The sequence below is a fragment of the Rhineura floridana genome, chromosome 16, assembly GCF_030035675.1.
Source record: "Rhineura floridana isolate rRhiFlo1 chromosome 16, rRhiFlo1.hap2, whole genome shotgun sequence".
NCBI classification, from domain to species: Eukaryota; Metazoa; Chordata; class Lepidosauria; order Squamata; family Rhineuridae; genus Rhineura; species Rhineura floridana.
In genome coordinates, this window is record NC_084495.1 from 17,230,255 (window position 1) to 17,242,781 (window position 12,527).

General features: G+C 43.3%; 1 protein-coding gene across 3 annotated transcripts in view; it reads right to left on the minus strand.

Annotated features, from left to right (window-relative positions):
- Positions 1–6,084, minus strand: part of RPS6KA6 (ribosomal protein S6 kinase A6) — an 88,311-nt gene extending 82,227 nt beyond the window's left edge. For all 3 annotated transcript variants that reach the window (XR_009759267.1, XR_009759268.1, XM_061598222.1), the window contains exon 1: positions 5,353–6,084. Coding sequence is in view for 1 of the 3 variants with exons in the window: in XM_061598222.1 (XP_061454206.1) it covers positions 5,353–5,532 (180 nt within the window). In the remaining 2 variants the exon portion in view is untranslated. The remainder of the gene's footprint in view (positions 1–5,352) is intronic.
- Between the last annotated feature and the right edge of the window lie 6,443 nt (positions 6,085–12,527).

Here is a 12,527-nt window from a genome sequence, read left to right on the forward strand (position 1 = left end):
ACTAGTAGGAGAAATCAGTGGCATTATCCAAAATTTATAACAGAAGTATAATCTGCCATTTTGGCCCACTTAGACAAAAAAGAACAAAGGGACAAGTTATATGAAGATCAAACTGGAGTTTTACAACAATCTAATTTTTTCCAGTTACAGATTATGCCTTCTGCCATGTTAGACAGCAGACACAGCAAGATACCAGTTTCCCAATATATTTGTATCTGTAATTTAAAGCAGGTGGATAATCTAATTGATGTACTGAAATGTCCTTTATATTATAACCCAAGAGAAAAATTCAATCAACTCTAAGAAATTATCTGTACTTATTTGTAACACATAGAACAGCTCTGTCTGCTTTAGCAGCAAGGAAACTCCAAACACTAGTGTAGTAGGCCACATCTGAGAGCTTTAAAAGTGTGCTTAGTTTAATTTCAGGTTAAATTGGGTTTTATTCTAGTCTGTTAAAAGTTCTTATATAATCATACTGTATTTTTGTCATTGTATTACTTATCTCTATTGTATGTCTATATTGGGAATTTTTGGAGTTTATTTTAAAAGTTGTCAAGGCCAGTAGCTAGTGCAATAAACATCTTCTTGATGATGTCTTCAGTAATGTTACTTGCAAAACTCCATTACTTGTCCAACAGTGCCCGAGAATGGGCACTGAAAATGTTACAGGTGAATCATAATTTGTACTAAATTAACAAATACACTGTAAGTGACTTCAGAGAGTTCACAGTCTTATCATAGATGTGAGAAAAGACTTCATCTGCTTCCATATCATATGTGAATCCACTAAACATAAAAACTAGGAATCAGACCAATAACCCCTTCCTACAGTGACTATTTTTAAACCAACTTTAAATTTCAAAACATTCCCAGTCTTTTTTGATAGTATGCAGAACATTTACAACAGTAGTTCAATACCAAAAGCTAAAAATCCCTAAGAATAATTCAACTTGTATTTAAATCCTTGAGTCTCAAGCAGCTAATACTCTTTTAGATGATTGACTAGTACTTTTTAACACTTAGTATAAAAATTCAGGATGCATACACAGCAGCCCCACACTTCTGGTGCTTCAATGTAAAACGACTCAATATAAGTGTTCCTCTTGCACTCAGAAGTTGGTGCCTTTCTAGCAGCAGGATACTGCAGCTGGAGTGGAGGGATAGGAGGCACCGGGAAAACAGGATTTGTATAAGCACTAGCATGCAACAAGACTTCCGGGTAAAGTAACAATGAAAAAAATGGTTCCTCAAGTGGAAGACAGATCTCACTAGTGAGGCATAGATACTGAGGCAGGCTCAGGGTAGCTATGCAATCTTAGCTTGCTTTTCCCATGGCAAAGCTCCCCCATCAGCTATACCTCCTCTTTCTACTTTCAGGGTACAGCACACTATCCAAAAAACAGAGAGGCAGGAGTGCAAAACACTTTTGCCCACAGATGCTTCATCCGTTTTGCTTTTAGGCCTTGCTGACATTGCTTAGAAGCAGAGGAACTAGCAAACAGCCTGCTTGGCAACCTGATCCTCTGCACATTTAGTGTAATGTGTAATTTGGTCCTCAGTCCCATAGAGTTCAGTGGGGTTTATTCTCAGATGTGCATAGGATTGCAGCATTAGAAAACAGTAACAACTACCAGAACTGTGGCATGTACATTGAGTTAAGCAACCCTGCAATATTTGAACAAAAAACTAACAACATGCTATCTTGCACGCAGGTTCTTTAGAATAAGACTAAAGATTTTGGTTGGTTGGCTTTTCAACCAGTGCTGCTGTGTTATATTTTAACAATTCTGAGTATAAACACCAATCTTCAGCACACTAGAGGTAACTGAATGTTTGTATTTAGATAATCCATAAAGTAATCTTATTATAGCATTTTCCTAAATTACTAAGGCATATAGACCATGATTAAGTATTCAATCACAGAAATACTTCAAAGTACATACAGCTATAATGGAGAACTGCATAGTAATTACAGTGCTTAGGAGCAGCACTCTATGGACACACAAACAGAGGAGAATAAAGCACTAAGGGTACAATTCTGCACACTGTTACGATTGCTTAAATCTCACTGATTTCAATCCTATGCACAGTTACTTTGGAGTCAAGTCCCACTGCATTCTGTAGTACTGTACTTATGTCCAAGTAAACATGCACAGAATCAGGCTGCGTTTATAACTTCCTACCTAACAGAGTACTAAATTTTGAACTTAACTCTCTTGTGCATTTACAACATAAAAAACTCCAATCATTTCTTACAGTGAAGGAGTCTCTCTAATAGAAATGGGCCATTAAAAGCCAATATACTGGAGGAGAAAAAACTTGAAGTACAACCAGAGACTAGTCTGACTAGTTTTCGAAACAGTATTGAGACAAGATATTTCATTAACATAGCATGTAAATTGGCATTTAAGGCATATGTGCAATCCTCTGCCAACCGTAGAAACATGGGATCTTGTACAAAGACTGACCTTGTTTATATTATCACAGCATAAATGCTTTGATATTCTATAGCACTCTATACTAGGATATTATTATTGCACAATGTGAGTTTTCTGAATTGATACTATGCACTCAATTTCCAGCAATAGCCATTTTAGGATTAAGAAGATGCCAAGAAAACAGACCAATACTGGAAAAGCTATTGAACTTGTTGCTTATATTTTTACCATGAAACGTCTTGAGTATTTGTTTGCAGTATCCTGACATTGTTGAAACTATCACTAATTAATGCTAGTACGTTTAATGACACTTCTGATGGCGTCTGGGACAGGGAAAAAGTCAGTCAGAGTGCTACATTTAAGCATCTAAAACAGAGCAAAAGCCATTCTGACAAAAGCTGTAACAACAGGTTGAATATAGAAGATCCTGACACTAAACAGCATTTGCTAACATTCTGGCAATGGTAACATAAAATATAGAAACTGGGCATACCAATTTATAGATGGCATGCATGTACACACACAAAAAATTCATCAGGTTCCATCCACCTGAACACCACTGTGCAGAGTCTAACCTTGTACAAGTTGTTTTCCATAATAAATGAGCCCTTGAGAGGGTAAGAGGTTTGCCAGCTTCTCCTTGGCCTAGAAACAGTTACCACATAAGTTCTCAGATCCTCTAAGGACAAATAAGGCTCAAAGTGAAGGTGGCTTATAAAGATACAGAGCACACAATGGAACAATTGAAAGAAGGGCTTTTAAGCATAACATGAAGCCTTAAGGGATACTTAAGGAGTGGGGGCTTTAAAATGTTTTAAATGAAGCATGTGGGTTCAAGGCTATGTCTTAAGAATGCATGATGCAGCACCCTTGCTGAAACGATGCCAGTGCCTGAATGGGAGGCCATCTGGGCACCTCCATGTACGCTATCTTGAGCTCTATTAATATGGGCACAATAAATAAACAAAATAAAATGTTATTTGAGGTTATTGGTAGTAGCAAAGCAGGATTGGCTAAACCAAAACCAACTTTATATTTTGAAGCAGATGAATCCAGAGATGGTAATCAGGAATCCCTTACTTTTATTTTTAAGCTTTACAGAACATCCGTTATGACTGTTCCCAAATCAAGTAACTGACAGACTCCACCACACCTCTTATTTTTAAAATGGAATGTTAGCATCACTCCGGTATAACTGATACAGGAAATACGGCTGGAATTTGTAGGTCATTAGGGCTAGTTAGAGGAGACATCTCAAGGGTAAAGAGCAGCTGGCTCTCTTGAGGACTCAAGTTTAAACAAAAGTTGTGGAACTGAAAAGAGTATTCAGAACTTTTTGGAATTTAGGATACTAGTTGCAAACCATGTTTTTTTTACTCCAGCAATGAAACCAAAATAAAGAGTAATCTTCTTAGGTGCACAAGCACAAAAATGAACAGGACTAGCTCAGTGATGTACCACCATGCAGAAAATGTTTTAAAGCTAAAGTAAGAGGCACTTTATTGCAGGAATAAATTATTGCTGACCAAGGAGGTAGGTATGAATGAACTCACTAAAAAGCTCTATGTTGGGGCAAGCATTACAGCAACACAGATGGTATGTCTTTTTGATAGAAACTTCTGTTCCAAGAGATGGGAAGGCCTCCATCCTAAGAGTCAGGACTTTGTTATGTAAGATCTCAAGAGTCAGTGCCTTGGGGGGGGCAGCTATCAGGGTATGGTTAATTAGTTAATACTAATAAGATTTGGATGGGGATATGCCTAAGTATGGACTGGAAGCATCTGCTGCCCCAGGCTCCTTCTGGGAGGAAGGACAGGATATAAAATAAATAAATAAAGCAAGTAAGCATATGGCAACTGTTCAGAACTGGGCATATTTAGGACATGGAGCCAAATCTGCCAAGGTAAGGACAGGAGATAAACAGATGTGGGCAGGGTGTGCCTTAGAGGAGAATCCACCTGGACAAAGTACATTGGAGAAACTGTCTGGCCTGGGGATGTAGTAGGTGGATGGAATGAAAGGAGAAGCCAAGACCTTTTATCAAGTGATTGTAGAAACTGGGGAAAGGGACTTTGGGGTGTCACTGGATTCTGTGCCACTGAGGTACAGGGGCTTGGAACTTGGGAAGTGAGAAGAGAGAAGATGGGGGTGAAGAAGCAAGGGTACTACTTTCCTTTTTTAAGGATTTGCCGGTATCCGTAAAAAAGAAAGAAAGATGTCCACTGCTCTGTTACTTAAGGATGGCTTATCAATGGACTTAGATAAACAAACAAGGCAAGATTCTCATTCCCTCTCAGGGGCAAAGGCAATTAGCAGTAAGTATATTTGGGGGAGGAGAAAATGTGCCAGTCAAGTTGGCAGGAACAGTTGAGGGGTGGAGGTGGGAGAGAATGACAGCGCAATTTGGGGGGGTGAAGAAGACTTTCAGGCAAGCATCACGAGGAGGGTTAGGTTAAGATGAACCGGGCATTAAAATTCATGGGGTATTTAAACAAGATTCACGGGGAGGAGATAGCAAATCAGCAAGCCTATGGCGAGTTGAAGGGTCAGGCGAAGTCAAAAAGGGTGACGGCAGGCAGGTCGCGTGGAAATGGGGGGGGGAATGGCGGGTTAGTGTCACGAACTCCGCCTGCCTCTCACGGATCCCCTCCCTACTCCTTTCTTCTCAAACCGCACCGGAGCCTGTTTCCACGGAGCCACGAGACAGAAAGAAAGAAAGAAAGAAAGAAAGAGGTACTTTCTGATCTTCCTCAAAGCCCATCACCACCACCCACCCACGCGTGCCTCCTCGCCCTCCCTCCCTCCGAAACGTCATTCTCTTTCACCTCAAGTTCTTCACTTCCCACCTCCTTCTCCCCGCCACCTTTCCCTCGGAAAACCCAAAAACCTGGGAGTCCGCTCTCTCGCTCACCTCGCCGCCCGTGCTGCTGCTGCTGCCGCCGCCGCTGCTTCCTCCTCCTCCTCCTCCGGAGATCTCCATGAGGCCGGCGGCAGCGGCGAAAGGAGGAGGCGGCGGCGGGCAGGAGGAGGGCTCCGCTTCGGGCTCAGGCTGCAGCTCCTCCGCGCCCTCCGGCGGCGCGAAGGGCACCATGGCTCTGTGGCGGCTGTCGTCGTCGTCGTCGCCGTCCTGGTGGCGGTCGCCGCGCTCCTCCTTCTCTCCTCCTTGCTCTCGCCCAGGCGGCGCCGCGGCGGGCAGGGACGGGGCAGCCGTTCATGCTCTTCCCCTCCCCTCTCGCTGAGGGGACGGGAAGGACAGAAGATGAGGAGAAGCCGCCAGCCGCCGCGCTTCCTCGCTCGCCCGCCCTTCGCCTAGTCAGCGGCAGCCTCCGGGGCTCCTCTGGCTTCGCTCATTGCTTCCAGCATTTCCAGTCAGTGCCCGCCTGGCCCATGGACGAGGAGGAGGAGGTGCTGCTGCTGCTGCTGTTACCCGACAGGCGGGGGCGGCTCCGTATTACGCCGACCTCCCCTTCTCCTCCTAACATGGCGGGAGGGGAAAGGGAGAGAGGAGGGGGCAGTCCCTCAACAACGGCCGTGGTGTGTGCGCGTGATGGGGACGGGGGGGGGACTGTTGTGTGTGAGGGAGTAGTGATGTCAGGCCGGCTGTAGGAGAATCCCCCGCAGGAGGGGGAGTTGCAAAAATCCCGCCGGGGAGGAGGGAGAGGGGGAGTGGCGTCAGCGATTGCGTGAGCTCGGAGACAGGTGACGTTGGCGGCGATGACGTTAGGCCGCACCCCTCCCCCTTCTCTAAAAGGACAACTCTGCTCAGAGCCGGGAGACGAAAATTTGCTTCCGCGATCGCGCCGTTGTTTTACGCTCCTGCGGAGTCTTTGGACGCGGGAAGGCGGCCAAGCGCTTGAAAGAACTAAACTAACCGTTAAAAATGTGACGGACGGAAAAGGGTTGGGTTGCGGCCTTAGTAAAAGCGGAGAGGTGTCTTGAAGTGGGCCAAAGACGCAGCCGCACAGGAGATCCGATCGGTTGCAGTGCGGAACTTTCAGTGGTTTATACTTTTATTCACTAACAGGCAAAAAACCTTGCGGTGGAAGAATGTACCTATAGCCAACAGATATTTCTATCAAACTTTAAAAAGCAGGGAAATTGGGCAGCTATAGTGAATGCACCAGGGGAGCAGGAGACCTGACCTCTCTGAGATATTGTAATGCCCTACAAATTTGTCAAAATGCATACACAATTTGGCTTGGTCTTTCATAGTCCAGTCCACTTTCTGCATAGCTTGGAAGAATTGGGTAACGTGCCTCAGAGCATATGGTGAGTGGTGGCAACACCCGTCATCTCCAAAGATGGAGAATTACATTTTTGTAGGTGTTCTTCTTACTTTGCTTCTTTTCTGTGTTACTACTGTTTCTACAGATATTCTAACTTAGAAAATGATATTTCTCTCATTATTCATTATGAAAATCTGTGTCAAATTTATTTTTATTCAAAGCCTTTTTATTGGTCAATGTCCTATGATGGTGAAGACAGCCTTTTGTGTTTCAAACTGGAGATCATGCTCTATTTCTCTTTTGGCTGCATTAACAGTTGAATCTGAAACTGCAGTTTGATGTAAAATCAGACTGATTACAATATGTTGTTACTTAAACAATGACTCTAGCTGTTAGAAAAAAACAAATTTGGCCTGCCCAAGATTCATGTGTTCAGCCTGCTATGCTTAAACTACTCCACTTAAGGAAAGGTGGGCATGGTCAATTAAAAACATAGAGCACATCTAGAATTTTGCTAGAATATATATTTTACCTCCCACTGTTTTATCTTGTGCAAACTGAGACACTCCTCATGTCCATTGGAAACTATTCTGCAGAATAGTCAGTGCCATTATTCCACAACTCTTTTTGGAGCTTTTTCTTAGTGTTGCTACCACCACATCTGGCCTGGTAACAGTACTGATATATAGACGTTTTCTGATGGCTTGTCTTATATCTCTCAATGTTTCCTTTAGCATCTGGCTTTTTTCTTGAATTTCTTCTTGTAGCCTACAATCTCTTTCGAGATCTCTGCTTTGGAAGTTCATTTCTCATGAGATAAGCAAGTCTTTCTGGTGGTACACCTCTGTTGGTGTGTTCAGAGCATCTGGGTACTGGCGTTTCGGCTGCCCCTTCTGGCTCTATTGCCTGTTCTGGCTCAGATTCCTCACCTTCCTCTGCAGGTGTATTATTGTTATACCTTCTGTTGTGGAAGAATATCTCTGTTTCTTCTTCCATTTTGCTGTCATCTGTTTACTGTGGCACCCCTTCTGGTCAGTGTGCGTGCTTTTCTTCATCGAAGTGGACAGCTCTGTATACTCCAGTGAATATTACTTCCGTAGCAGTGTTGTCAAGTTTAGACCTCTTTTGTTTCGGGATGTGCACAAAGGCCTTGCACCCAAATACATGAAGGTGAAACACACTTGGTGTCCTATCATGCCATCGTTCAAATGGTGTTTTGTTGGTTGCTGATGCAGGAAGTCAGTTCTGCAGGTAGGTGGCAGTAACTGCTGCTTCTCCCCAGGACTTCTGTGGTTGCTGTGCATCTTCCAACAAGGAACAAATCATCTGTCCAAGAGTCCAGTTCATGTGTCCCGTAACCCCATTTTGTTCTGGGTTGCAGACAACTGTAATCTTGTGCTCTATGCCTTCCTCACGGAGAAAGTCTTGCATATTCCTGGACACATATTTTCCTCCATTGTCAGATCTTATGATCTGTGGCTTTCTGCCAAATTTGTTGGACACAATTCTGACATTGTCATTCAATTTTTGAAGTACTTGACTTTTCTCTCTTAGTAGGTACATTGTAGTATATCTTGAGTAAAAAAGGTAAAGGTGTCCCCGCACTTGTAGTGCGAGTCGTTTCCGACTCTTAGGGTGACGTCTTGCGACGTTTTGCTAGGCAGACCATATATATGGGGTGGGATTGCCAGTTCCTTCCCCGGCCTTTCTTTACCCCCCAGCATATGCCGGGTACTCATTTTACTGACCACGGATGTATGCAAGGCTGAGTGGACCTTGACCCCTTTTACCGGAGATTCAACTTCCTCCTTCCGTTGGAATCGAACTCCGGCTGTGAGCAGAGCTTTCGGCTGCGTTACCGCCGCATGTATAAATTTCCACCCTGAGATGGCACTTTCATTGGCCCACAAAGGTCAGTGTGAATTAATTCTAGAGGCTTTTTAGTTTTCCTGTCACTTTTCTTAGGAAATTTTGTTACCAAAGACTTAACACCACTGAAATGGAGTGGTGAATGAAAATATATGTGCAGACTGGGGGCTCTTTTCCATTTCAGGTTTCTAAGAACATGTAAAACATAAGGAACTGCTTCTAAGAATGTTCAGAGTGCCTTTCTTCAACTCTAAGGCCCATGTACTTGGCTATTGACTGCAAGGTGTGTATCCTGTAAGGATCTGTACTTGTCACAATGCACAAAGTAAAGTTTTCACCATCTCATGCCATATCTCCACCATCTCCTGCAAGGAAATGTGACTTATCAAAAGCCAAATTTTACACAGCACTGTAGATATGCGCAGGCAGAGAGTCTTCTTGAAAGTTGGGTTATTTATAGAGTGCTTTTCCTAAATGCTCAAATCATTCCACATGTATTCTGATTATTATTGTTAGAACATGTCTGTAGTGTATATTACTGTTATCATTTCCACATTGGGGTAGGCGGTTGGTAGGCTAAAGAGTCGGCAAGCAGACAACTCATATTTCTATGATATGGTATGGCTACACACTTAGATGGATTTTAATATGGTTCTATATCAGATAGAGAGCCAGTGTGGTATAGTGGTTAGAGTGCTGGACTATGATCTGGGAGACCAGGGTTGGAATCCCCACATAACCATGAAGCTCACTGGGTGACCTTGGGCCAGTCACTGCCTCTCTGCCTCAGAGGAAGGCAATGGCAAACCGCCTCTGAATACCGCTTACCAAGAAAAACCCTATTCATAGGGTTGTCATAAGTTGGGATCGACGTGAAGGCAATCCATTTCCATTTTTCTATATCAGATTAGGCTGTATGCTGATCTCCTAATTTGGGGGGAGGGGAATATTCACTCCCACCTATGGGAGTTTGGAAGTGCTGATTGGTTAGAGTAGCTTTTCCCAACCTTTGGGTCCCCAGATGTTGCTGAACTACAACTCCCATAAGCCCTAGCCTGTATGGCCAACGGTCAGGAATTATGGGAATTGTAGTCCAGCAACATCTGGGGACCCAAAGGTTGGGAAAGGCTGGTTAGCGAAAGTACCATTCAAAGAGACTTGAACCTCACTACTTCTCTTTATACAAATGGAACTGTGAAACTTTATGGAAATGTAGTTCAGAGTAGTGTTCATAACCCACTTGATCCTTCAGTCTTTGCCTGGCATAAATCAGTATATTAGTTTTGTATCAAAAGAAAAACTAAATCCTTATTTAGGATTTAGAGTGTAGAGCAAGTGGAATGAGTCCCTGCTTCCACAGATGACACTTGGTTAATGAATTTTGGAAATCAGTTTCCAAATGGAAATGTCTCTACCCAAAATGCCACATCTTTTTAACACATACATACTACAAATCTTGTGGGGGTTTTCAGAACACTGAATACGTTAGCAAAGTGGATGGACATGGAACCAAAGTACAAAAGCCAGCATTCTTCCACTCAAATAAGTACAAGAAAATAATCCAGTATTCACGTGAAAATGCAGTATGCACCCATAATGCAGTTTCCACCCATATAAGAAAGCAGAGAGTTGTAGCAGTTAGATTCCCCAATGCATATGTGCACTGATATATGCAAAGGGTAATCACAGAAGTATCACCACTGACCAGAAAACAGATCCCAATCCTTGCGTATTAACAGACTGGCAAAGACAGCAATATTAAGAGCTATCCTACAGCTGCAGAAATGATGCCTACCTGTTGTGAAACCTGATCGAGAAAATGTTGGGGGCGGGGCGGGTTAGAGTGAGATGTCTATGCAGATTTAATACAGAACGTATACCTAACGTTCAGAAAATACTGTTCTGTAGTGTGTTCAACAGATGTACCTCTAACACTTTCTTGCATATCTTGAAGAAAAGATTATACAGCACCCCCAGACAGTCCTTATTAGAAAGTATGAAATCATTACATTTAAAATCCACTTGGGGAGCAAGTATTTTATGGCTGAGAAGAAGTGGGGAGAGCACACTTAACCCGTCCGCTACCCACTACTGCTATCCTCCAAATTCTCCCACTATTTCCATCCCCAGTGTCTATTGTTGTATGTTTACCATTGCAAGCACATGTATAGAACCCCAGAGTGGTATGGGAAGGGAAGGCAGCAGCTCAAAGGGTGATGTGGTTTGGAGAAGAAGTGAGTGGGTACAAAAAAGTCAGTGGATATAGAAAAGTTTTTCTCCCTCTCTCAACACTAGAACCCGTGGACATCCAGTGAAGCTGAATGTTGGAAGATTCAGGACAGACAAAAGAAAGTACTTCTTCACACAGCACATAGTTTAAACTATACAATTCACTCCTGCAAGATGAAGCGATGGCCACCAACTTAGATGGCTTTAAAAGAGTATTAGACAAATTCATTGAGGACAACACTATCTGGGTGCCAGCTGTTAATGAGTTCCAATTGGGGCCCATGCACATCCAAACTAACACTAGCCATGATGGCTATGCTCTGCCTCCATAATTAAGGCAGCATGCTTCTGAATACTGGTTGCTGGAAACCGCAGGAGGGAAAAGTGCTCTTGTGCTCAGGTCCTGCTTGCAGGTTTCCCATGAGCAACTGGTTGGCCACTGTGAAAACAACATGCTGGCTCTTCTTACATTCTTATGAAAAGGTTATGCCTCCCTTCCTCCCCTCACTGCTTCTCCACTTAACTATCCTCCCCCAAATTGCCTTCTTATTAAAAAGGGAGGCACTGGAGTTTTGTTACGTACATTTCCTACCTGCAGTGAATAGAGCAGACCATTTCTGCCCCATTTCTTTCTTTTAAAAATTCTAAACCACCATTCATCCAAACAGATCCCAGGATGCTGTACAATAACAACACTCAGAGAAGGTGCTCAAAAGATGGCAATGTTAGTGCCAGTTGAGAGTCTCTAGGGAGGGTATTCCGAAGTCAGGGTGCCACCACAGAAAGACCCTCTCCTTCATGCAAGCATAATGCACGTCAGCAAGTGACAGCACTCAGAGAAGGCCACAGCTGAATATTTTAATACACAAGCTATACAATATGGGAGGAGGTGCTCCATCAGATGTTTGAGCTCCAGGCCATTGAGAACATTAAAGGTAAGCGCCAGCACCTTGGATAGTCGCCAAAATTGAAAACACAGACAAAGTAATTCTTTTCAGAATTGGTATAATACGGGTCCAACTATGCTGGACAGAATTCTTGCAGTCCAATACTGAATGCTTTGAAATTTCTGACTTGTCTCCAAGGGCAGCCCCACATATAATACATTATGGTAGTACAACTGGAAGGTTACCAGAACATGGATAACCATAGCAAAGCTATTCCTAACCAGTAATGGCCACAGTCAAGCAAATCCTAAGCTGGTAAAAGATACTCTGCCACGTGACATAGCTGGATCAAGGAGCACCCCCAGACGGCACACCTGCTTTTTCAGAGGGATTGCCAACCCATCCAGAACCAAAAGAACAGCAAGCTTCCAGTCCTGAGAACTGCTGACCCATAGTGCCTCCATCTTGTCAGGATTTAGCTTCAGTTCTGTTGCTCTTATCCAGCCCATTATCAAATGAAGACAACAGTCCTGACATCCTTTGAGATGTTTGCAGGCTGTCAACCTTTCCCTGCCCTGGGTTACTCTTCTTTCTTCAGTCTTCCCCATAAAAGTGTTTTTTCGTCCTTTTGCTATCACATTCATCCTGATTACCTTCATCCCTTGCTCCTAGTGTCTTAGCTTTTTGGGGAAGAGTGTTTCAGTGGAACAACTGCAAGTGTTCCTGGATGAAACAGGATTATTTGGGTTCAAGCTTGTTTTTGGGGATGAATCAGCCTTGATTTCCCCAATGGATTATCTTTATTGAGAGAGGGATACTCTCAATAAACCCTCATACTCTTAATATCTTAGTAGCTTTTGTTATTATTGACGGTG